The 25,416-nt window shown below is 47.1% G+C and overlaps 1 protein-coding gene across 1 annotated transcript in view; it reads right to left on the bottom strand.

Annotated features, from left to right (window-relative positions):
* The window catches only part of clstn2a (calsyntenin 2a), a 303,976-nt gene that overhangs the window by 62,189 nt on the left and 216,371 nt on the right, over positions 1-25,416 (bottom strand). The window contains exons 3-4 of the mRNA XM_031807195.1: positions 5,192-5,387; positions 3,367-3,575 (exon numbers count right to left, since the gene is read on the bottom strand). Coding sequence (XP_031663055.1) covers positions 3,367-3,575; positions 5,192-5,387 — 405 coding nt within the window. The remainder of the gene's footprint in view (positions 1-3,366; positions 3,576-5,191; positions 5,388-25,416) is intronic.

Here is a 25,416-nt window from a genome sequence, read left to right as displayed (position 1 = left end):
GGTCCAACTCATCCCAAACCATCTCAAGTCGGTTGAGGTCAGGTGATTGTGTAGGGCAGGTCATCTGATGCAGCACTCATCACTCTCTTTCTTGGTCAAATAGCTCTTACACAGCCTGGAGGTGTGTTGGGTCATTGTCCTGTTGAAAAACAAATTATAGTCCCACTAAGTGCAAACCAGATGGGATGGCGTATTGCTGCAGAATGCTGTGGTAGCCATGCTGGTTAAGTGTGCCTTGAATTACAAATAAATCACTGACAGTGTCACCAGCAAAGCACCCCCAGACCATCACACCTCCTCCTCCATGCTTCACGGTGGGAACCACACATGCTGAGATAATCTGTTCACCTACTCACAAAGACACGGCGGTTGTAACCAACAATCTCAAATTTGGACTCATCAGTCCAAAGAACAGATTTCCACTGGTCTAATGTTCACTGCTCAAGTTTCTTGGCCCAAGCAAGTCTCTTCTTCTTATTGGTGTCTTTTAGTAGTGGTTTCTTTGCAGCAATTCGACCATGAAGGCCTGATTCATGCAGTCTCCTCTGAACAGTTGATGTTGAGATGTGTCTGTTACTTGAAGTCTGTGAAGCATTTATTTGGGCTGCAATTTCTGAGGCTGGTAACTCTAATGAACTTATCCTCTGCAGATGAGGTTACTCTGGGTCTTCTGTTCCTGTTGCGGTCCTTATGAGAGCCAGTTTCATCATAGAGCTTGATGGTTTTTGCGACTGCGCTTGAAGAAATTTTTAAAGTTCTGAAATTTTCCTGATTGACTTTACTTAATGTGTTAAAGTAATGATGGACTGTCATTTCTCTTTTCTTATTTGAGCTGTTCTTGCCATAATATGGACTTGGTCTTTTACCAAATAGGGCTATCTTCTGTATACCACCCCATACCTTGTTACAATACAACTGATTGGCTCAAACACATTAAGAAGGAAAGAAATGTCCACAAATGAACTTTTAACAAGACACACCTGTTAATTGAAATGCATTCCCGGTGAGTACCTCATGAAACTGGTTGAGAGAATGCCAAGACTGTGCAAAGAGTGTGCATCAAGGCAAAGGCTGTTTTGAAGAATCTGATATATAACATATATTTTGATTTGTTTAAACCCTTTTTTGCTTACTACATGAATCCATGTTTGTTATTTCATAGTTTTTATGTCTTCACTATTATTCTACAATGTAGAAAATAGTAAAAATAAAGAAAAACCCTGTAATGAATAGGTGTGTCCAAACTGAGTTTGAATTCGTTTTCCCACCTTCCCTAAATTAGGTCTATTTTCAGTGTACTCGCTAGCAGCCTCGAGTCAGTTTGGTCGTCTGAGAGTGTGCCTGGGTCTGGATCATAGAGATAGAGCACTAGAGAGGAATTATGGTTTGGGGACTTATGATTTCAGCCTCTTTATAGTTGTATCTCTATGGTCCTGATGCTGTAAAGGAGACAGCGGAGAGGACAGGAGAAGAGAGGAGAGGAGAGGTCAGGAGCAGTGTGAGCCCTCAAACCTGGACAGCGCCACTCCCAGATGGGTACTACGAACATGATGTTCCCTGGAAAAGGAGAATATCTCAGTCTCTCACATCCTTCTGTGAATCTGGGTCGGAGCGTTAGTGGAGTGGTATGTTGTTAGCTCTGATTGTGTTGATTCATGTCATGCAGTGAATCAAAAGGAGGCTTTTATTCAGACGAAACACTGTACTGTAGTTCCACCGCAATGGCTGTGGTGGTGGTTACACTGGTCTCAATGGACTGTATCCATGCACAACTCATTATTCTGTGGAAATCTCCCATTGACAACAATGAGTTGTATGGATTCTATCCTAAATGACACTTTAGGGAACTGAGGAGAGATGGCATAGTTTTTTCTTTGATTGAATGCAATACATGCAACGGTGACACATCTAATACCAGGATAGAATCTGACCCAGGCAGGGTATACTGTAGGTTACAAATGAGACATCACCAGTGACAGCTAACAGGTCCCATTTACACGATGGATCTCTGGTCCCAGCCTCATCTCCTATTGCTGTCCCAATGTGTAGTCTCTGTGAAAACTAGCACACACTACAGCTCTCCAGGACCCGATCCTCAAGTTCACCATTCTTTGAGGTGTATGTCTAACAAGACTAGATTAGATATACTTTTTTACTCCAACAGGGTTATTGAACCAATTTCTATAAAAATTATAATGCGAGATTTACCAACTGGTGTAGAGACATGATTAAAAGTACTTCTTTATATCCTGAGTTGTGCTCTGTTCATGTGTTCCAGTGGTTAGTCTCTCCCTTCCTCATTCACTCATCTCTCTCTCTCTCCTTCCCTCCCTGAGCTACAGAGGGCAGACAGGCCTGTTTTATTTAATAACTTACTCAGGCCTCTGATCCACAGTTAATGATGGAGCCAGAAGCCCTCTCGGTAAAAAACACACTCTGGTGGCCCCCAAGCATCACTACACTCAGCTCTATTTGATCACCACAAGTGCCAGTCGCACTGCAGAGCCTGGGAGGGCCATAGGAGGCAAGGCGACTGGCAGCCGTGGAGCTGGCATGGCGCGCGGGAGCCATGAAAGTGCCAACCTGCTGTCCCCTGGGGGTCACAGAGGCGCCTGAGCCGTGCCAGTGGACATCAGAGGTACCAGACAGGGAGGAAGACATTAAGAAAGAGAGAGAGGGAAACAGAGAGAAAGAAATGAAAGGAGGTGGGGATGGAGAGAGAAAGAGAGAGGGAGGAAGAGAGAGGGAGGAAGGAAGAAAAAGAGAGAGAGGAGAGCGGGAGGAGAGAGGCTAGCAGAGATGGCAAGCTGTGGAGTATCTGATGTCATTTTGGCCTGTCCGCTCCACTCGTCCTTGTTTTCCCGCTGATCACACAGAGCTGGATCCAGTTTCAGATCACTCTGTATAACACTGCACTGTGATCAGAGGATGAATGGGGAAGCACTTTAAGAGTCCATGAATACAGCACACTGACAAATGGTATGAGAGATGTACTTTGAATAGAATTAACTAAGTTCAGTGGGTTGGAGAAGAATTCTGGCAACAGCAACTTTGTGGGTTAAATTTCCACATGGGCCATGTGTAATGACTGTAACTCGGTCTAGATACAAACTTCTGATGGTGACTGTATAAAAATGATGCCTAGCCAAATTGATGGCCTGAGGAACAGTTTGTGTCACCGCTGTTACGGAAAGTAAAGTGTAACCAAGTTGACCACTGTGACAGAGTTGACATTGTTTCCTGAATGAAGAGTGTGTGGAGAGAGATACAATTATTTGACCTCTAATGCAAAGTCAGGAGGAGATGAGGATACTTGTGCCTTTTGACCTGCAGGTTGTGCGGGGATGGGGGTTAGAGGTCACTGACCGTTGCGGTCGATGGCAAAGGGCGTGTTGGAGGTGACGATGTCATAGTTGCAGATCTGGCTGTACTGCGGAGAACAGTCCTGGTCCCAGGCCTCTACCTGCAGGATGCTGTCATAGATCTTCCCTTCCATTGCTGAAGCGTGGTACATAGGCTCCCGGAACACAGGAGAGAACTCATTTACGTCATCCACCTGGATGTGAACCACTGCCCTGGAGAGAGAGAGAGAGAGAGAGAGAGAGAGAGAGAGAGAGAGCAACAGAAAGAGAGAGAGAGAGAGAGCGAGAGAGAGAGAGAGGCAGTAAGACCGATATCTTTGATACTCTTTCTTCCAACATGACAAAATAAGTACTAATGATGACAAAATACACGTCTTCAAACCCAAACCCAAACTAAGCTCTCAAAAACAGAAACAACAAACCATAACATACAATACAAATCCGCTCATAATCTTGTTACCAGCTGAGAGAACAAGAGATAGAGAGAAACATGAGAGCAGTCCAGACAAAGTCAAATCCTGCCTGTCACGGATAGTTGTACTGTAAAAAAGGTTGGTAGTGATGCCATTTTTTTGGCCCCAGAGCAAATGAGAGATATCCTCACTACATCTAGGTTGGTTCAGGGCCTCTTCTTTGTATTATGTAAAACAATCCCCAAACAACACTAAACATAACATAAGTTATCTTTTCAATATCTTAGTATTACTTAAATAAGTCCTGACAATGACCTTGTGTGACAAGAAGCGATGGTGGGTCTGTTGCTGTAGCATGTCTTCCTAATTAAAGACATTCACTTAATGAGACCTACTTAGAATGTCCTGCAGTGATGCTGCTTAGCTGAGGCACACACACACACACACACACACACACACACACACACACACACACACACACACACACACACACACACACACACACACACACACACACACACACACACACACACACACACACACACACACACACACACACACTACCATCTCTCTATGTTAAGTGACATTCATCAAAGAACCCCAAGCTGTGAAATCCCTCCCTCTCTCTCAGTATCTGCCTTAGTCGTTGCCCTAGACAACAGCTTTCAATAGCACTTCATCAGAGCAGGGATGTAGGGCTTGATTTGCAGTTGTCCACAACTGTCTGGCTCATAAGGATCCTTCAGGCCCTTATTAATTAAAAACATCCCACGAGCTGAACATTGAGGAAGTCTCAGCTGTGACTAGGTATTGCACAGTGGATCTGTCACTGTCTACGACCATAGTTTTGAGAACAGCTGTAGGACCCACATACTGTACACGTGGCATGGGCATGTAGGGACATATCAGTTTGCTTGTGCAATGCATCATGTTTTACAAAAATCGATCTCACACACACACACATTACACAAAGATACAGGCGCACACACATACTCTCCGACATTCCCTCCAGCACACATACACACACACACCCTCCGACATTCCCTCCAACACACACACCAACCCCCCAACATTCCCTCCAACACACACACACACACACCAACCCCCGTACCCGACACACATCAACATTCCCTCCAACACACACACACACACACCAACCCCCGTACCCGACACACACACACACACACCAACCCCCCAACATTCCCTCCAACACACACACACACCAACCCCCGTACCCGACACACACACACACCAACCCCCGACATTCCCTCCAACACACACACACACCAACCCCCGATCCCGACACACACACACCAACCCCCGTACCGTACCCGACACACACACACACACCAACCCCTGACATTCCCTCCAACATACACACACACCAACCCCCGTACCCGACACACCCTTCCTTACTTATGTGACTTCTTCCAGCTGGCTCCACTGGCCTCCGCCCCACAGTCGTAAGCCTGGATGATGAAGGTGTACTCCTTCTGGGTCTCACAGTCCACCGGGCCCTTGGCCCTCAGGACCCCCTCCCCTGACGTCCTGTTCAGGACCACCGCCTCGAACGGGGCCTCCTGCCCGTGGATCTTAAATGCACAGATCTCCCCTGATCAAGAGGAGATGGAAGAGGAGGAGGAGGACAAGAGGGGTGGAGAGGAAACAAGGTAGAGAGAAAGGATTAAAAGTGTGTCAACCTATTTACAGATCAGACCTGGAAATGTCTCTGCATGCCGCCACTCTAAAGACTGTTGTCGAGGACATTGTGTATGTTTTAAGAGGTGGTGGCAAAAAACAGCTGAGCTGCTAAGAGACTGAAACAGTGTTCTGCAGTTGTAATTGCCTCAGTTCTGCAGTTGTAATTGCCTCAGTTCTGCAGTTGTAATTGCCTCAGTTCTGCAGTTGTAATTGCCTCGGTGGCATCATGTCGTGCCAGGCCAGACAGGGAGAAGGAAATGCAATTTGTGTTTGCTTAGTTTTTCGATATTCCTCTCTCCAGGCCACCTTCCAGAAAACTTAGGTTTTTAATAAAGTTTTCATGGTCTCCAATAGGAGATATAGGAGAGTTCATGCTGGTTTTCTATCTCAGCTTTTAATAGCACAAGTGGTGTGATAATCAAGTTCAACTGAAGTTGAATTGTCTGCTGGACATGAATAATTTTATACAATCGTTTGTTGTAAAAAAAAAAATGTTTTACCTTGTTGAATGAGTCAGATTGAAGTTGTCATATGTAAGCACGACCTCCCTTATGACACAGAGTGTGTGTTTGCCTTGTCAGGGTCTCTGGTTCAAGCCTTGCTACTGACTGCTTCCCACATTCACTACACTGGTGTCAGAAGTGGGATTGACAAACCGTTTCCTACCATTGGTGGCACAGCAAGAGTTGTGTGATTGTCTTTTAAGAGAAACACTGGAGAACACTTTCTTGGTGATGGGGTAGGGTGGTAAACCTCGTCCATTGGACCAACACTTGGTGATCTTGTAAGACTTCCAAACCTCTTGGTGTAGTAGGTTCACAAATCCCTCCAATCCTCCCTACAATATCCTCAACTTGTTCAGAGGCAATGCAATATTGGGCAATACACATTGTTCATGAACTTGTTGAGACATCACCTCATATTTGAGTCAGTCCCACTGCTGAACACAATGATCTTTGTCAGCATATCTCAGTGGCAGAAATGAAGTAGGGGCCTGACACCAGGTGTACCAGGTGTACCAGGTGTAGTCAAGAAGGAAATAAGTACAGATATGCTACGCCAACTCACAAATTGACCTTTTGTTTTGCTCTTTTTGCTTTTTTTTAACAGGTTTCTGATTCTGGAACTGTCTCTATCTTTCTGTGAGTGTTCTTTTCAGGGATTTGGGGAAATGGCCTTAAGGGAAAAGCCTCGCGCCCCTGACCCCGTGACAGCCGACCTAAATCCCAGCAGGACGTCAGGAACAAAAAGTGCCAGGGCTATCCCTTGTGTGCACAAGCCCAACTGCCAAGCTCTGATAAGCCAAACATATTCTCTCTCTCTTTCTCTCTCCCTCCATTTTTCATCCCTCACTCTTTCTCTCTCATTTTTTATTTTTTAGAACTCATTCCACCCGTTCAGTTCTCTCTCCATCCGTAATGCTGAAATAACAATTTACCCTCAGCGGTCCGCATGTCCGTGCTGCTGCCTGGGCTTGCGGTTTAAATTTCCCCTCTATATTTCAATGCCTTATCGAAATGAAACGGCCACCACAATAGGCGGCGAGGTGCACAGAGTGAGAAAATAATAAGCCAAACACAGTGGGCGGCGTGCGAGGGGAAAGATAAGCACATCAAGGCTCTGCACATCCAGCGTCATCCAAATATTTAGTTAGATGGAGAGGGAGGAAGGGGGAGACAATATGAAAATAAGAGAAACAATCAGACACTATATATAAATTACACAAATGTACAGAGTACTTGGAATAAAATAAAATAAAATTCACTTAGTAGTTTGGTTCTGATGCACAGCCGTTGTCCGCTCCATCTGGTTGGGCACAAATGTATGTTTCTGGTTAAGGGCAAGGAGCCAGGGTCAGGGAACGTATCGACGTTCGATGTAAATGGTAAAGACAGACAGATTTCAGGGAACAAGTTTCTTATCATGTCAGCATAAGAGCACCTTGAATCTCTCTTGAACAGCAATTAGATTGCCTCTCACAAGCACTGCTGGGAGATGAGCTCTAATAGTCAGCTATTTATCTGAATCTCACCATGTTGGGCCTGATCTCTTTGGCATATATCTTACAGGAAGTGGATGTTTTCACAGTAAATGTGAAACAGTGCTATAGTTTGGTGGGAAGTGTGAGAGTCAGCTAAAATTATTCAGACAAAAGTTAATTCAATTGAGCATATTGAATCTCTAATGAACAATTTGAGCTGGAAAAGAGCATTGCTTTCTCTGTGCCAGGTGTTGTCCACGCTCACCTCCAATTGAACCTCTGAAATGTCAAAACCTAGTCGTACTCCTCTGCAATGTGTTTTGCAAAGATCAGGTTACGGTACTTTGGATGTTCTTTCACAGATATCAAAACACATTGATTCATTGTAATTGATACTATTCCATTCACTTCATTACAGTCATTATTATGAGCCGTCCTCCTCTCACTAGCCTCCTGTGCCATCTACTGAAGAAGTGACCTTACTTACTCAATATTTGCACCAGTCTGTGCCCAAGTTAGCATCTGCCATTAGGACTCTGAACACACAAAGCTTAAGTGAAAAGTAAAACAAAACTGAAGCTGTCTTTATTTACATTTTGAACTCAAGTCTAGTTCCTCCTCTTTGAAAGTTTGCTGTTTAATCCCTGAAAGTTGGTGCAAACCCTGAGCTTGCCCATCTGGCCTTCTAAAGCTGTGTTTACACAGGCAGCCCAATTCTGATATTTTTCACTAATTGGTCTTTTGACCAATGAAAAGTCCTGATGTGACCAATTAGTGAAAAAAGATCTGGGCTGCCTGTGTAAACACAGCCTATGGGCATCTATCTAGGACAGTGACCCCCAAAATCATCCCCTTTCCCTACTTAGAAACAGATGACTTCATCCACCATGTTAATTATCCTCCTTTTAATCAAATGTCACGTTCAATTCCCTCTCATGGTGTGTGTTTTGTCTCATCATGATGATGGTGGTGTTTGTGTAGTGTGTGTAGTGTGTGTGTGTGTGTGTGTGTGTGTGTGGCTGATTAAAAAGCGGGTCTCTCTTGGCGGCCCTATCGGGAGGCTTATAGTTGATTTTCTGATTCTCTCGCCTCTCAGCTAGTGATCTAGCGCTCTCAGAAGAACCCTCGCCCCATTTCTTTAATTACTCACTGGATTATGACTCTCGTTGCTAATGACCTGCTGCTAGCACTCACACACTCACAAACCAGTGATCTGACACAGAGGCGGGAGAATGAGGAAGAGGAAGATTAAGAGGTTAAGGGTTTTCTCTGAGCTCTTCTTTAGCTTTCTATTGATTTGTGTTTTTCTACTGTGTGTCTGGATAACGAGCCCAATGAAGGATGGACTACTAGCGGATTGCTACTGGATAGGTCAAACGTACACATTACAGTTGCTAGTTGCTATGGGAGTTAAGACAGGTTAGATTTTGAATTGAAGTGTTAGGACTGCGTGGCCAAACACGACTCCAACACCATCATTATGTTTGCAGACGACACAACAGTGGTAGGCCTGATCACTGACATGAGACGGCCTATAGGGAGGAGGTCAGAGGACTGGCAGTGTGGTGCGAGGACAACAACATCTCCCTCAATGTGATCAAGACAAAGGAGCTGATCGTGGACTATCGGAAAAGGCAGACCGAACAGGTCCCCATTAACATCGACGGGGCTGTAGTGGAGCGGGTCGAGAGTTTCAAGTTCCTTGGTGTCCACATCACCAACGATCTATCATGGTCCAAACACACCAAGACAGTTGTAGAGAGAGGACGACAAAACCTTTTCCCCCTCAGGAGACTGAAAAGATTTTACATGGGCCCCCAGATCCTCAAAAGGTTGTACAGCTGCACCATCGAGAGCATCCTGACCGGTTGCATCACCGCCTGGTATGGCAACTGCTCGGCATCTGACCGTAAGGCGCTACAGAGGGTAGTGCGTACGGCCCAGTACATCACTGGGGCCAAGCTTCCTGCAATCCAGGACATATATAATAGGCCGTGTCAGAGGAAAACCCATAAAATTGTCAGAGACTTCAGTCACCCAAGTCATAAACTGTTATCTCTGCTACCGCACGGCAAGCAGTACCGGAGCACCAAGTCTTGGACCAAAAGGCTCCTAAACAGCTTCTACCCCCAAGCCATAAGACTGTTGAACAATTAATCAAATGGCTACCGGACTATTTACATTGACACCCCCCCCCATTTGTTTTGTACACCTCTGCTATCCGCTGTTTATTATCTATGTATAATCACTTCACCCCAAGCTACAAATGACCTCTAACCTGTACCCCGCACACTGACTTGGTACCGGTACCCCAGCTACAAATGACCTCTAACCTGTACCCCGCACACTGACTTGGTACCGGTACCCCAGCTACAAATGACCTCTAACCTGTACCCCCGCACACTGACTTGTTACCGGTACCCCAGCTACAAATGACCTCTAACCTGTACCCCGCACACTGACTTGGTACTGGTACCCCGGCTAAAAATGACCTCTAACCTGTACCCCCGCACACTGACTTGGTACCGGTACCCCAGCTACAAATGACCTCTAACCTGTACCCCCGCACACTGACTTGGTACCGGTACCCCGGCTACAAATGACCTCTAACCTGTACCCCCGCACACTGACTTGGTACCGGTACCCCAGCTACAAATGACCTCTAACCTGTACCCCCGCACACTGACTTGGTACCGGTACCCCGGCTACAAATGACCTCTAACCTGTACCCCGCACACTGACTTGGTACCGGTACCCCAGCTACAAATGACCTCTAACCTGTACCCCCGCACACTGACTTGGTACCGGTACCCCAGCTACAAATGACATCTAACCTGTACCCCCGCACACTGACTTGGTACCGGTACCCCAGCTACAAATGACCTCTAACCTGTACCCCCGCACACTGACTTGTTACCGGTACCCCAGCTACAAATGACCTCTAACCTGTACCCCGCACACTGACTTGGTACTGGTACCCCGGCTACAAATGACCTCTAACCTGTACCCCCGCACACTGACTTGGTACCGGTACCCCAGCTACAAATGACCTCTAACCTGTACCCCCGCACACTGACTTGGTACCGGTACCCCGGCTACAAATGACCTCTAACCTGTACCCCCGCACACTGACTTGGTACCGGTACCCCAGCTACAAATGACCTCTAACCTGTACCCCCGCACACTGACTTGGTACCGGTACCCCGGCTACAAATGACCTCTAACCTGTACCCCGCACACTGACTTGGTACCGGTACCCCAGCTACAAATGACCTCTAACCTGTACCCCCGCACACTGACTTGGTACCGGCACCCCAGCTACAAATGACCTCTAACCTGTACCCCCGCACACTGACTTGGTACCAGTACCCCAGCTACAAATGACCTCTAACCTGTACCCCCACACACTGACTTGGTACCGGTACCCCCTGTATATAGCCTCTTTATTGTGTTACTTGTCATTACTTTTTACTTTAGTTTATTTAGTAAATATTTTCTAAACTCTTCTTGTACTGGACTGTTGGGTAAGGGCTTGTAAGTAAGCATTTCACAGTAAGGTCTACACTTGTTGTATTTGGTGCATGTGACAAATAAACACACACCATCCGACAGCCTATTAAAGTAATAGCAAATACACACAACACTATGGATCAAGCTACGTATGTATGATCTTATGACATTTCTCATAAACAAAAATATTTCAACAGCAGCACCTCATCCTTTCTCACAATAACAGTAACCTACACCACCATTTCTGCAGAACTCCTCCGGTCATTCATATTGTTGTGAGGTATTGGCTGTGGCTTCACCACCAAGGGCAGTGCTTATTGCCAGTCACGGTGGACAATTCATTAGAATCCCATTGGACTCTTTCATTAAGATACCAGACCTCCTAATTGCATTTGGGAGATAGCAGAGTCAACCGTGTGACCCCTGCAGCTAATAAACAGCTTTTACAGTCTCTCTCTCACACACACACACACACACACACACACACACACACACACACACACACACACACACACACACACACACACACACACACACACACACACACACACACACACACACACACACACACACACACACTACTGTAATTCAATATCACAGACAAGATACTTTTTTTTTCTATCTGGGGCTTTCAGGGGATGCAATGCAATTATTGTAATTGCACCAGTCCAGTTATAGGACTTGAATATGCAGAAGGAACTGGGGAGGTCACAGATTCCCCCGGTACTGCTACTCATTCCGTGCACCAGCTCCAGAGGTCTACGTCACGGCCTTCTAGGTGTCACTGAACTGTTTCATTATGCACACCTGGTTCCCATTCCCCCTGATTAGTAATTGTATATATATGTGCCCTCTGTTCACCATTATTTTGTCTGTTATTGTTCCCATGTCTGTTGGTCTTGTGAGTACCTGTGCTTTGTTGTTTTGGCTTTTGTGCTGCTTGCATTGTGTACTCGTTATTACGGGTCTCGTCCCGTGTATTGTTATTACGGGTCTCGTCCCGTGTATTGTTATTACGGGTCTCGTCCCGTGTATTGTTATTACGGGTCTCGTCCCGTGTGTTGTTATTACGGGTCTCGTCCCGTGTGTTGTTATTACGGGTCTCGTCCCGTGTATTGTTATTACGGGTCTCGTCCCGTGTGTTGTTATTACGGGTCTCGTCCCGTGTATTGTTATTACGGGTCTCGTCCCGTGTATTGTTATTACGGGTCTCGTCCCGTGTATTGTTATTACGGGTCTCGTCCCGTGTATTGATATTACGGGTCTCGTCCCGTGTGTTGATATTACGGGTCTCGTCCCGTGTATTTATTAGACATTTAATCTCTGTCTTTTGTTTGGGTTAAATCCCTGTGTTTTTGTGTTTGTTTTGGGCTTCGTCCCCGTGCCTTTTCATGGCATGATGTATTTTTGGTAGAGTATTAAAAACCCCTATTACGTATTCCTGTGCCTGTCTCCAATCATTTATACAACGTGACAAACTGTTGACTTAGGAAGTTTAATACTTTGACACAAAGCTTACCTTACAACTCAGGCGTGAAGACTGTGAATAATGGTAAGGGAAAAATGATGTAATTATGCGTGTTTAGCGTTCATTGTTCATTACAATCTGTTTTAGCCCATTGAAGCCAAACAAAATGATCATTATCGTCGGGCCTGAGGTAGCAGGCGTGACAGAGTGAATCAGGAGTTGAAGCATGCAGAAAGGGAGAGAGAGTCCTGGGTATATACCTAGCTCATTGATTTATAGCATGAAGAGAGGGGAGGTGAGGATAGGACAGGGAGGGAGAGAGAGAGAGAGTCCTGGGTACCTAGCTCATTGTTTTATAGCATGAAGAGAGGGAAGGTAGGTGAGGATAGGACAGGGAGGGAGAGAGAGAGAGATGGGAAAGGAAGATGTAAGACAGAAAGTATGGAGAGGAAAAGAGGCCAAGCGAATGGGGAAAGAGTGAAAGAGAAGGGATAGAAAGCTAAGAGAGAGGGAAAATAGACAGTGAGAGTAAGCCATAAAAGGATGAGGGTGAGAAAAAGACAGATACTTAAGAGAGACAGAGGGAGAGAGTCAGACATATAGAGACAGACGGAGAGAGTCAGACATATAGAGAGAGAGGGAGAGAGTCAGACACAAAGAGACAGAGGGAGAGAGTCAGACACATAGAGAAAGAGGGAGAGAGTCAGACATATATATAGAGAGGGAGAGAGTCAGACACAGAGAAAGAGGGAGAGAGTCAGACATATATAGAGAGAGGGAGAGAGTCAGACACAGAGACAGAGGGAGAGAGTCAGACATATAGAGAGGGAGAGAGTCAGACATATAGAGACAGAGGGAGAGAGTCAGACACAGAGAAAGAGGGAGAGAGTCAGACACAGAGAAAGAGGGAGAGAGTCAGACACAGAGACAGAGGGAGAGAGTCAGACATATAGTGACAGAGGGAGAGAGTCAGACACAGAGACAGAGGGAGAGAGTCAGACACAGAGAAAGAGGGAGAGAGTCAGACACATATAGAGACAGAGGGAGAGAGTCAGACACAGAGAAAGAGGGAGAGAGTCAGACACAGAGAAAGAGGGAGAGAGTCAGACACAGAGACAGAGGGAGAGAGTCAGACATATAGTGACAGAGGGAGAGAGTCAGACATATAGTGACAGAGGGAGAGAGTCAGACACAGAGAAAGAGGGAGAGAGTCAGACACAGAGACAGAGGGAGAGAGTCAGACATATAGTGACAGAGGGAGAGAGTCAGACACAGAGAAAGAGGGAGAGAGTCAGACACAGAGACAGAGGGAGAGAGTCAGACATATAGTGACAGAGGGAGAGAGTCAGACACAGAGAAAGAGGGAGAGAGTCAGACACAGAGACAGAGGGAGAGAGTCAGACATATAGAGACAGAGGGAGAGAGTCAGACATATAGAGACAGAGGGAGAGAGTCAGACATATATAGACAGAGGGAGAGAGTCAGACATATATAGACAGAGGGAGAGAGTCAGACATATAGAGACAGAGGGAGAGAGTCAGACATATAGAGACAGAGGGAGAGAGTCAGACATATATAGAGAGAGGGAGAGAGTCAGACACAGAGACAGAGGGAGAGAGTCAGACATATAGAGACAGAGGGAGAGAGTCAGAAAGAGAGAGAGAGGTAGAGAGTCAGACATATAGAGACAGAGGGAGAGAGTCAGACATATATAGACAGAGGGAGAGAGTCAGACCCAGAGACAGAGGGAGAGAGTCAGACATATAGAGACAGAGGGAGAGAGTCAGACATATATAGAGAGAGGGAGAGAGTCAGACACAGAGAAAGAGGGAGAGAGTCAGACACAGAGACAGAGGGAGAGAGTCAGACAGAGAGAGAGAGGTAGAGAGTCAGACACAGAGAAAGAGGGAGAGAGTCAGACACAGAGACAGAGGGAGAGAGTCAGACACAGAGACAGAGGGAGAGAGTCAGACACAGAGACAGAGGGAGAGAGTCAGACATATAGAGACAGAGGAAGAGAGTCAGACAGAGAGAGAGAGGTAGAGAGTCAGACACAGAGAAAGAGGGAGAGAGTCAGACACAGAGAAAGAGGGAGAGAGTCAGACACAGAGACAGAGGGAGAGAGTCAGACATATAGAGACAGAGGGAGAGAGTCAGACAGAGAGAGAGAGGTAGAGAGTCAGACATATAGTGACAGAGGGAGAGAGTCAGACACATATAGAGAGAGGGAGAGAGTCAGACACATATAGAGAGAGGGAGAGAGTCAGACATATAGAGAGAGAGGGAGAGAGTCAGACACAAAGAGACAGAGGGAGAGAGTCAGACACATAGAGAAAGAGGGAGAGAGTCAGACACAGAGACAGAGGGAGAGAATCAGACATATAGTGACAGAGGGAGAGAGTCAGACACATATAGAGAGAGGGAGAGAGTCAGACATATAGAGAGAGAGGGAGAGAGTCAGACACAAAGAGACAGAGGGAGAGAGTCAGACACAGAGACAGAGGGAGAGAATCAGACACATAGTGACAGAGGGAGAGAGTCAGACACATATAGAGAGAGGGAGAGAGTCAGACATATAGAGAGAGAGGGAGAGAGTCAGACACAAAGAGACAGAGGGAGAGAGTCAGACACATAGAGAAAGAGGGAGAGAGTCAGACACAGAGACAGAGGGAGAGAATCAGACATATAGTGACAGAGGGAGAGAGTCAGACACATAGTGACAGAGGGAGAGAGTCAGACACAGAGACAGAGGGAGAGAATCAGACATATAGTGACAGAGGGAGAGAGTCAGACACAGAGACAGAGGGAGAGAATCAGACATATAGTGACAGAGGGAGAGAGTCAGACACATATAGAGAGAGGGAGAGAGTCAGACACAGAGACAGAGGGAGAGAATCAGACATATAGTGACAGAGGGAGAGAGTCAGACACATATATAGAGAGGGAGAGAGTCAGACACATATAGAGAGAGGGAGAGAGTCAGACATATAGAGAGAGAGGGAGAGAGTCAGACATATAGAGACAGAGGGAGAGAGTCAGACATATAGAGACAGAGGGAGAGAGTCAGACATATAGAGAGAGAGGGAGAGAGTCAGACATATATAGAGAGAGGGAGAGAGTCAGACATATAGAGACAGAGGGAGAGAGTCAGACATATAGAGAGAGAGGGAGAGAGTCAGACATATAGAGACAGAGGGAGAGAGTCAGACATATAGAGAGAGGGAGAGAGTCAGACACAGAGACAGAGGGAGAGAGTCAGACACAGAGAAAGAGGGAGAGAGTCAGACACAGAGACAGAGGGAGAGAGTCAGACACAGAGACAGAGGGAGAGAGTCAGACACATAGAGACAGAGGGAGAGAGTCAGACACAGAGAAAGAGGGAGAGAGTCAGACACAGAGACAGAGGGAGAGAGTCAGACATATAGAGACAGAGGGAGAGAGTCAGACACAGAGACAGAGGGAGAGAGTCAGACATATAGAGAGAGGGAGAGAGTCAGACACAGAGAAAGAGGGAGAGAGTCAGACATATAGTGACAGAGGGAGAGAGTCAGACACAGAGAAAGAGGGAGAGAGTCAGACACAGAGACAGAGGGAGAGAGTCAGACATATAGTGACAGAGGGAGAGAGTCAGACACAGAGAAAGAAGGAGAGAGTCAGACACAGAGACAGAGGGAGAGATTCAGACATATAGTGACAGAGGGAGAGAGTCAGACACAGAGACAGAGGGAGAGAATCAGACATATAGTGACAGAGGGAGAGAGTCAGACACATATAGAGAGAGGGAGAGAGTCAGACACATATAGAGAGAGGGAGAGAGTCAGACATATAGAGAGAGAGGGAGAGAGTCAGACATATAGAGAGAGAGGGAGAGAGTCAGACACATATAGAGAGAGGGAGAGAGTCAGACATATAGAGAGAGAGGGAGAGAGTCAGACATATAGAGAGAGAGGGAGAGAGTCAGACACAGAGACAGATGGAGAGAGTCAGACATATAGAGACAGAGGGAGAGAGTCAGACACAGAGACAGAGGGAGAGAGTCAGACATATAGAGAGAGAGGGAGAGAGTCAGACACAGAGAAAGAGGGAGAGAGTCAGACATATATAGAGAGAGGGAGAGAGTCAGACACAGAGAAAGAGGGAGAGAGTCAGACATATATAGAGAGAGGGAGAGAGTCAGACACAGAGACAGAGGGAGAGAGTCAGACATATAGAGAGGGAGAGAGTCAGGCATATAGAGACAGAGGGAGAGAGTCAGACACAGAGAAAGAGGGAGAGAGTCAGACACAGAGAAAGAGGGAGAGAGTCAGACACAGAGACAGAGGGAGAGAGTCAGACATATAGTGACAGAGGGAGAGAGTCAGACACAGAGACAGAGGGAGAGAGTCAGACACAGAGAAAGAGGGAGAGAGTCAGACACATATAGAGACAGAGGGAGAGAGTCAGACACAGAGAAAGAGGGAGAGAGTCAGACACAGAGAAAGAGGGAGAGAGTCAGACACAGAGACAGAGGGAGAGAGTCAGACATATAGTAACAGAGGGAGAGAGTCAGACATATAGTGACAGAGGGAGAGAGTCAGACACAGAGAAAGAGGGAGAGAGTCAGACACAGAGACAGAGGGAGAGAGTCAGACATATAGTGACAGAGGGAGAGAGTCAGACATATATAGAGAGAGGGAGAGAGTCAGACACAGAGAAAGAGGGAGAGAGTCAGACATATATAGAGAGAGGGAGAGAGTCAGACACAGAGACAGAGGGAGAGAGTCAGACAGAGAGAGAGAGGTAGAGAGTCAGACACAGAGAAAGAGGGAGAGAGTCAGACACAGAGACAGAGGGAGAGAGTCAGACACAGAGACAGAGGGAGAGAGTCAGACACAGAGACAGAGGGAGAGAGTCAGACATATAGAGACAGAGGAAGAGAGTCAGACAGAGAGAGAGAGGTAGAGAGTCAGACACAGAGAAAGAGGGAGAGAGTCAGACACAGAGAAAGAGGGAGAGAGTCAGACACAGAGACAGAGGGAGAGAGTCAGACAGAGAGAGAGAGGTAGAGAGTCAGACATATAGTGACAGAGGGAGAGAGTCAGACACATATAGAGAGAGGGAGAGAGTCAGACACATATAGAGAGAGGGAGAGAGTCAGACATATATAGAGAGAGGGAGAGAGTCAGACACAAAGAGACAGAGGGAGAGAGTCAGACACATAGAGAAAGAGGGAGAGAGTCAGACACAGAGACAGAGGGAGAGAATCAGACATATAGTGACAGAGGGAGAGAGTCAGACACATATAGAGAGAGGGAGAGAGTCAGACACATATAGAGAGAGGGAGAGAGTCAGACATATAGAGAGAGAGGGAGAGAGTCAGACACAAAGAGACAGAGGGAGAGAGTCAGACACAGAGACAGAGGGAGAGAATCAGACATATAGTGACAGAGGGAGAGAGTCAGACACATATAGAGAGAGGGAGAGAGTCAGACACATATAGAGAGAGGGAGAGAGTCAGACATATAGAGAGAGAGGGAGAGAGTCAGACACAAAGAGACAGAGGGAGAGAGTCAGACACATAGAGAAAGAGGGAGAGAGTCAGACACAGAGACAGAGGGAGAGAATCAGACATATAGTGACAGAGGGAGAGAGTCAGACACATAGTGACAGAGGGAGAGAGTCAGACACAGAGACAGAGGGAGAGAATCAGACATATAGTGACAGAGGGAGAGAGTCAGACACAGAGACAGAGGGAGAGAATCAGACATATAGTGACAGAGGGAGAGAGTCAGACACATATAGAGAGAGGGAGAGAGTCAGATACAGAGACAGAGGGAGAGAATCAGACATATAGTGACAGAGGGAGAGAGTCAGACACATATATAGAGAGGGAGAGAGTCAGACACATATAGAGAGAGGGAGAGAGTCAGACATATAGAGAGAGAGGGAGAGAGTCAGACACAAAGAGACAGAGGGAGAGAGTCAGACACATAGAGAAAGAGGGAGAGAGTCAGACATATAGAGAGAGAGGGAGAGAGTCAGACATATAGAGACAGAGGGAGAGAGTCAGACATATAGAGACAGAGGGAGAGAGTCAGACATATAGAGAGAGAGGGAGAGAGTCAGACATATAGAGAGAGAGGGAGAGAGTCAGACATATAGAGACAGAGGGAGAGAGTCAGACATATAGAGAGAGAGGGAGAGAGTCAGACATATAGAGACAGAGGGAGAGAGTCAGACATATAGAGAGAGGGAGAGAGTCAGACACAGAGACAGAGGGAGAGAGTCAGACACAGAGAAAGAGGGAGAGAGTCAGACACAGAGACAGAGGGAGAGAGTCAGACACAGAGACAGAGGGAGAGAGTCAGACACATAGAGACAGAGGGAGAGAGTCAGACACAGAGAAAGAGGGAGAGAGTCAGACACAGAGACAGAGGGAGAGAGTCAGACATATAGAGACAGAGGGAGAGAGTCAGACACAGAGACAGAGGGAGAGAGTCAGACATATAGAGAGAGGGAGAGAGTCAGACACAGAGAAAGAGGGAGAGAGTCAGACATATAGTGACAGAGGGAGAGAGTCAGACACAGAGACAGAGGGAGAGAGTCAGACATATAGTGACAGAGGGAGAGAGTCAGACACAGAGACAGAGGGAGAGAGTCAGACACAGAGAAAGAGGGAGAGAGTCAGACACATATAGAGACAGAGGGAGAGAGTCAGACACAGAGAAAGAGGGAGAGAGTCAGACACAGAGAAAGAGGGAGAGAGTCAGACACAGAGACAGAGGGAGAGAGTCAGACATATAGTAACAGAGGGAGAGAGTCAGACATATAGTGACAGAGGGAGAGAGTCAGACACAGAGAAAGAGGGAGAGAGTCAGACACAGAGACAGAGGGAGAGAGTCAGACATATAGTGACAGAGGGAGAGAGTCAGACATATATAGAGAGAGGGAGAGAGTCAGACACAGAGAAAGAGGGAGAGAGTCAGACATATATAGCGAGAGGGAGAGAGTCAGACACAGAGACAGAGGGAGAGAGTCAGACAGAGAGAGAGAGGTAGAGAGTCAGACACAGAGAAAGAGGGAGAGAGTCAGACACAGAGACAGAGGGAGAGAGTCAGACACAGAGACAGAGGGAGAGAGTCAGACACAGAGACAGAGGGAGAGAGTCAGACATATAGAGACAGAGGAAGAGAGTCAGACAGAGAGAGAGAGGTAGAGAGTCAGACACAGAGAAAGAGGGAGAGAGTCAGACACAGAGAAAGAGGGAGAGAGTCAGACACAGAGACAGAGGGAGAGAGTCAGACATATAGAGACAGAGGGAGAGAGTCAGACAGAGAGAGAGAGGTAGAGAGTCAGACATATAGTGACAGAGGGAGAGAGTCAGACACATATAGAGAGAGGGAGAGAGTCAGACACATATAGAGAGAGGGAGAGAGTCAGACATATAGAGAGAGAGGGAGAGAGTCAGACACAAAGAGACAGAGGGAGAGAGTCAGACACATAGAGAAAGAGGGAGAGAGTCAGACACAGAGACAGAGGGAGAGAATCAGACATATAGTGACAGAGGGAGAGAGTCAGACACATATAGAGAGAGGGAGAGAGTCAGACACATATAGAGAGAGGGGAGAGAGTCAGACATATAGAGAGAGAGGGAGAGAGTCAGACACAAAGAGACAGAGGGAGAGAGTCAGACACAGAGACAGAGGGAGAGAATCAGACATATAGTGACAGAGGGAGAGAGTCAGACACATAGTGACAGAGGGAGAGAGTCAGACACAGAGACAGAGGGAGAGAATCAGACATATAGTGACAGAGGGAGAGAGTCAGACACAGAGACAGAGGGAGAGAATCAGACATATAGTGACAGAGGGAGAGAGTCAGACACATATAGAGAGAGGGAGAGAGTCAGACACAGAGACAGAGGGAGAGAATCAGACATATAGTGACAGAGGGAGAGAGTCAGACATATAGTGACAGAGGGAGAGAGTCAGACACATATAGAGAGAGGGAGAGAGTCAGACATATAGAGAGAGAGGGAGAGAGTCAGACACAAAGAGACAGAGGGAGAGAGTCAGACATATAGAGAGAGAGGGAGAGAGTCAAACATATAGAGAGAGAGGGAGACAGTCAGACATATAGAGACAGAGGGAGAGAGTCAGACATATAGAGAGAGAGGGAGAGAGTCAGACATATAGAGACAGAGGGAGAGAGTCAGACATATAGAGAGAGGGAGAGAGTCAGACACAGAGACAGAGGGAGAGAGTCAGACACAGAGAAAGAGGGAGAGAGTCAGACACAGAGACATAGGGAGAGAGTCAGACACAGAGACAGAGGGAGAGAGTCAGACACATAGAGACAGAGGGAGAGAGTCAGACACAGAGAAAGAGGGAGAGAGTCAGACACAGAGACAGAGGGAGAGAGTCAGACATATAGAGACAGAGGGAGAGAGTCAGACACAGAGACAGAGGGAGAGAGTCAGACATATAGAGAGAGGGAGAGAGTCAGACACAGAGAAAGAGGGAGAGAGTCAGACATATAGTGACAGAGGGAGAGAGTCAGACACAGAGACAGAGGGAGAGAGTCAGACATATAGTGACAGAGGGAGAGAGTCAGACACAGAGAAAGAGGGAGAGAGTCAGACACAGAGACAGAGGGAGAGAGTCAGACATATAGTGACAGAGGGAGAGAGTCAGACACAGAGAAAGAGGGAGAGAGTCAGACACAGAGACAGAGGGAGAGATTCAGACATATAGTGACAGAGGGAGAGAGTCAGACACAGAGACAGAGGGAGAGAATCAGACATATAGTGACAGAGGGAGAGAGTCAGACACATATAGAGAGAGGGAGAGAGTCAGACATATAGAGAGAGAGGGAGAGAGTCAGACATATAGAGAGAGAGGGAGAGAGTCAGACACAAAGAGACAGAGGGAGAGAGTCAGACACATAGAGAAAGAGGGAGAGAGTCAGACACAGAGACAGAGGGAGAGAATCAGACATATAGTGACAGAGGGAGAGAGTCAGACACATATAGAGAGAGGGAGAGAGTCAGACACATATAGAGAGAGGGAGAGAGTCAGACATATAGAGAGAGAGGGAGAGAGTCAGACACAAAGAGACAGAGGGAGAGAGTCAGACACAGAGACAGAGGGAGAGAATCAGACATATAGTGACAGAGGGAGAGAGTCAGACACATAGTGACAGAGGGAGAGAGTCAGACACAGAGACAGAGGGAGAGAATCAGACATATAGTGACAGAGGGAGAGAGTCAGACACATATAGAGAGAGGGAGAGAGTCAGACACAGAGACAGAGGGAGAGAATCAGACATATAGTGACAGAGGGAGAGAGTCAGACATATAGTGACAGAGGGAGAGAGTCAGACACATATAGAGAGAGGGAGAGAGTCAGACATATAGAGAGAGAGGGAGAGAGTCAGACACAAAGAGACAGAGGGAGAGAGTCAGACATATAGAGAGAGAGGGAGAGAGTCAGACATATAGAGAGAGAGGGAGACAGTCAGACATATAGAGAGAGAGGGAGAGAGTCAGACATATAGAGACAGAGGGAGAGAGTCAGACATATAGAGAGAGAGGGAGAGAGTCAGACATATAGAGACAGAGGGAGAGAGTCAGACATATAGAGAGAGGGAGAGAGTCAGACACAGAGACAGAGGGAGAGAGTCAGACACAGAGAAAGAGGGGAGAGAGTCAGACACAGAGACATAGGGAGAGAGTCAGACACAGAGACAGAGGGAGAGAGTCAGACACATAGAGACAGAGGGAGAGAGTCAGACACAGAGAAAGAGGGAGAGAGTCAGACACAGAGACAGAGGGAGAGAGTCAGACATATAGAGACAGAGGGAGAGAGTCAGACACAGAGACAGAGGGAGAGAGTCAGACATATAGAGAGAGGGAGAGAGTCAGACACAGAGAAAGAGGGAGAGAGTCAGACATATAGTGACAGAGGGAGAGAGTCAGACACAGAGACAGAGGGAGAGAGTCAGACATATAGTGACAGAGGGAGAGAGTCAGACACAGAGAAAGAGGGAGAGAGTCAGACACAGAGACAGAGGGAGAGAGTCAGACATATAGTGACAGAGGGAGAGAGTCAGACACAGAGAAAGAGGGAGGAGAGTCAGACACAGAGACAGAGGGAGAGATTCAGACATATAGTGACAGAGGGAGAGAGTCAGACACAGAGACAGAGGGAGAGAATCAGACATATAGTGACAGAGGGAGAGAGTCAGACACATATAGAGAGAGGGAGAGAGTCAGACATATAGAGAGAGAGGGAGGAGAGTCAGACATATAGAGAGAGAGGGAGAGAGTCAGACACAGAGACAGATGGAGAGAGTCAGACATATAGAGACAGAGGGAGAGAGTCAGACACAGAGACAGAGGGAGAGAGTCAGACATATAGAGAGAGGAGAGAGAGTCAGACACAGAGAAGAGGGAGAGAGTCAGACATATAGTGACAGAGGGAGAGAGTCAGACACAGAGACAGAGGGAGAGAGTCAGACATATAGTGACAGAGGGAGAGAGTCAGACACAGAGAAAGAGGGAGAGAGTCAGACACAGAGACAGAGGGAGAGAGTCAGACATATAGTGACAGAGGGAGAGAGTCAGACACAGAGAAAGAGGGAGAGAGTCAGACACAGAGACAGAGGGAGAGATTCAGACATATAGTGACAGAGGGAGAGAGTCAGACACAGAGACAGAGGGAGAGAATCAGACATATAGTGACAGAGGGAGAGAGTCAGACACATATAGAGAGAGGGAGAGAGTCAGACATATAGAGAGAGAGGGAGAGAGTCAGACATATAGAGAGAGAGGGAGAGAGTCAGACACAGAGACAGATGGAGAGAGTCAGACATATAGAGACAGAGGGAGAGAGTCAGACACAGAGACAGAGGGAGAGAGTCAGACATATAGAGAGAGAGGGAGAGAGTCAGACACAGAGAAAGAGGGAGAGAGTCAGACATATATAGAGAGAGGGAGAGAGTCAGACACAGAGAAAGAGGGAGAGAGTCAGACATATATAGAGAGAGGGAGAGAGTCAGACACAGAGACAGAGGGAGAGAGTCAGACATATAGAGAGGGAGAGAGTCAGACATATAGAGACAGAGGGAGAGAGTCAGACACAGAGAAAGAGGGAGAGAGTCAGACACAGAGAAAGAGGGAGAGAGTCAGACATATAGTGACAGAGGGAGAGAGTCAGACACAGAGACAGAGGGAGAGAGTCAGACACAGAGAAAGAGGGAGAGAGTCAGACACATATAGAGACAGAGGGAGAGAGTCAGACACAGAGAAAGAGGGAGAGAGTCAGACACAGAGAAAGAGGGAGAGAGTCAGACACAGAGACAGAGGGAGAGAGTCAGACATATAGTGACAGAGGGAGAGAGTCACACATATAGTGACAGAGGGAGAGAGTCAGACACAGAGAAAGAGGGAGAGAGTCAGACACAGAGACAGAGGGAGAGAGTCAGACATATAGTGACAGAGGGAGAGAGTCAGACACAGAGAAAGAGGGAGAGAGTCAGACACAGAGACAGAGGGAGAGAGTCAGACATATAGTGACAGAGGGAGAGAGTCAGACACAGAGAAAGAGGGAGAGAGTCAGACATATAGTGACAGAGGGAGAGAGTCAGACACAGAGAAAGAGGGAGAGAGTCAGACACAGAGACAGAGGGAGAGAGTCAGACAGAGAGAGAGGTAGAGAGTCAGACATATAGTGACAGAGGGAGAGAGTCAGACATATAGTGACAGAGGGAGAGAGTCAGACACAGAGAAAGAGGGAGAGAGTCAGACACAGAGACAGAGGGAGAGAGTCAGACATATAGTGACAGAGGGAGAGAGTCAGACACAGAGAAAGAGGGAGAGAGTCAGACACAGAGACAGAGGGAGAGATTCAGACATATAGTGACAGAGGGAGAGAGTCAGACACAGAGACAGAGGGAGAGAATCAGACATATAGTGACAGAGGGAGAGAGTCAGACACATATAGAGAGAGGGAGAGAGTCAGACACATATAGAGAGAGGGAGAGAGTCAGACATATAGAGAGAGAGGGAGAGAGTCAGACATATAGAGAGAGAGGGAGAGAGTCAGACACATATAGAGAGAGGGAGAGAGTCAGACATATAGAGAGAGAGGGAGGAGAGTCAGACATATAGAGAGAGAGGGAGAGAGTCAGACACAGAGACAGATGGAGAGAGTCAGACATATAGAGACAGAGGGAGAGAGTCAGACACAGAGACAGAGGGAGAGAGTCAGACATATAGAGAGAGAGGGAGAGAGTCAGACACAGAGAAAGAGGGAGAGAGTCAGACATATATAGAGAGAGGGAGAGAGTCAGACACAGAGAAAGAGGGAGAGAGTCAGACATATATAGAGAGAGGGAGAGAGTCAGACACAGAGACAGAGGGAGAGAGTCAGACATATAGAGAGGGAGAGAGTCAGACATATAGAGACAGAGGGAGAGAGTCAGACACAGAGAAAGAGGGAGAGAGTCAGACACAGAGAAAGAGGGAGAGAGTCAGACACAGAGACAGAGGGAGAGAGTCAGACATATAGTGACAGAGGGAGAGAGTCAGACACAGAGACAGAGGGAGAGAGTCAGACACAGAGAAAGAGGGAGAGAGTCAGACACATATAGAGACAGAGGGAGAGAGTCAGACACAGAGAAAGAGGGAGAGAGTCAGACACAGAGAAAGAGGGAGAGAGTCAGACACAGAGACAGAGGAAGAGAGTCAGACATATAGTGACAGAGGGAGAGAGTCAGACATATAGTGACAGAGGGAGAGAGTCAGACACAGAGAAAGAGGGAGAGAGTCAGACACAGAGACAGAGGGAGAGAGTCAGACATATAGTGACAGAGGGAGAGAGTCAGACACAGAGAAAGAGGGAGAGAGTCAGACACAGAGACAGAGGGAGAGAGTCAGACATATAGTGACAGAGGGAGAGAGTCAGACACAGAGAAAGAGGGAGAGAGTCAGACACAGAGACA

Source organism: Oncorhynchus kisutch, linkage group LG27 (genome assembly GCF_002021735.2).
Source record: "Oncorhynchus kisutch isolate 150728-3 linkage group LG27, Okis_V2, whole genome shotgun sequence".
Classification (NCBI taxonomy): Eukaryota; Metazoa; Chordata; class Actinopteri; order Salmoniformes; family Salmonidae; genus Oncorhynchus; species Oncorhynchus kisutch.
The sequence above is the reverse complement of the archived record's forward strand: the minus strand, read 5'-3'. Positions and strand labels throughout refer to the sequence as shown.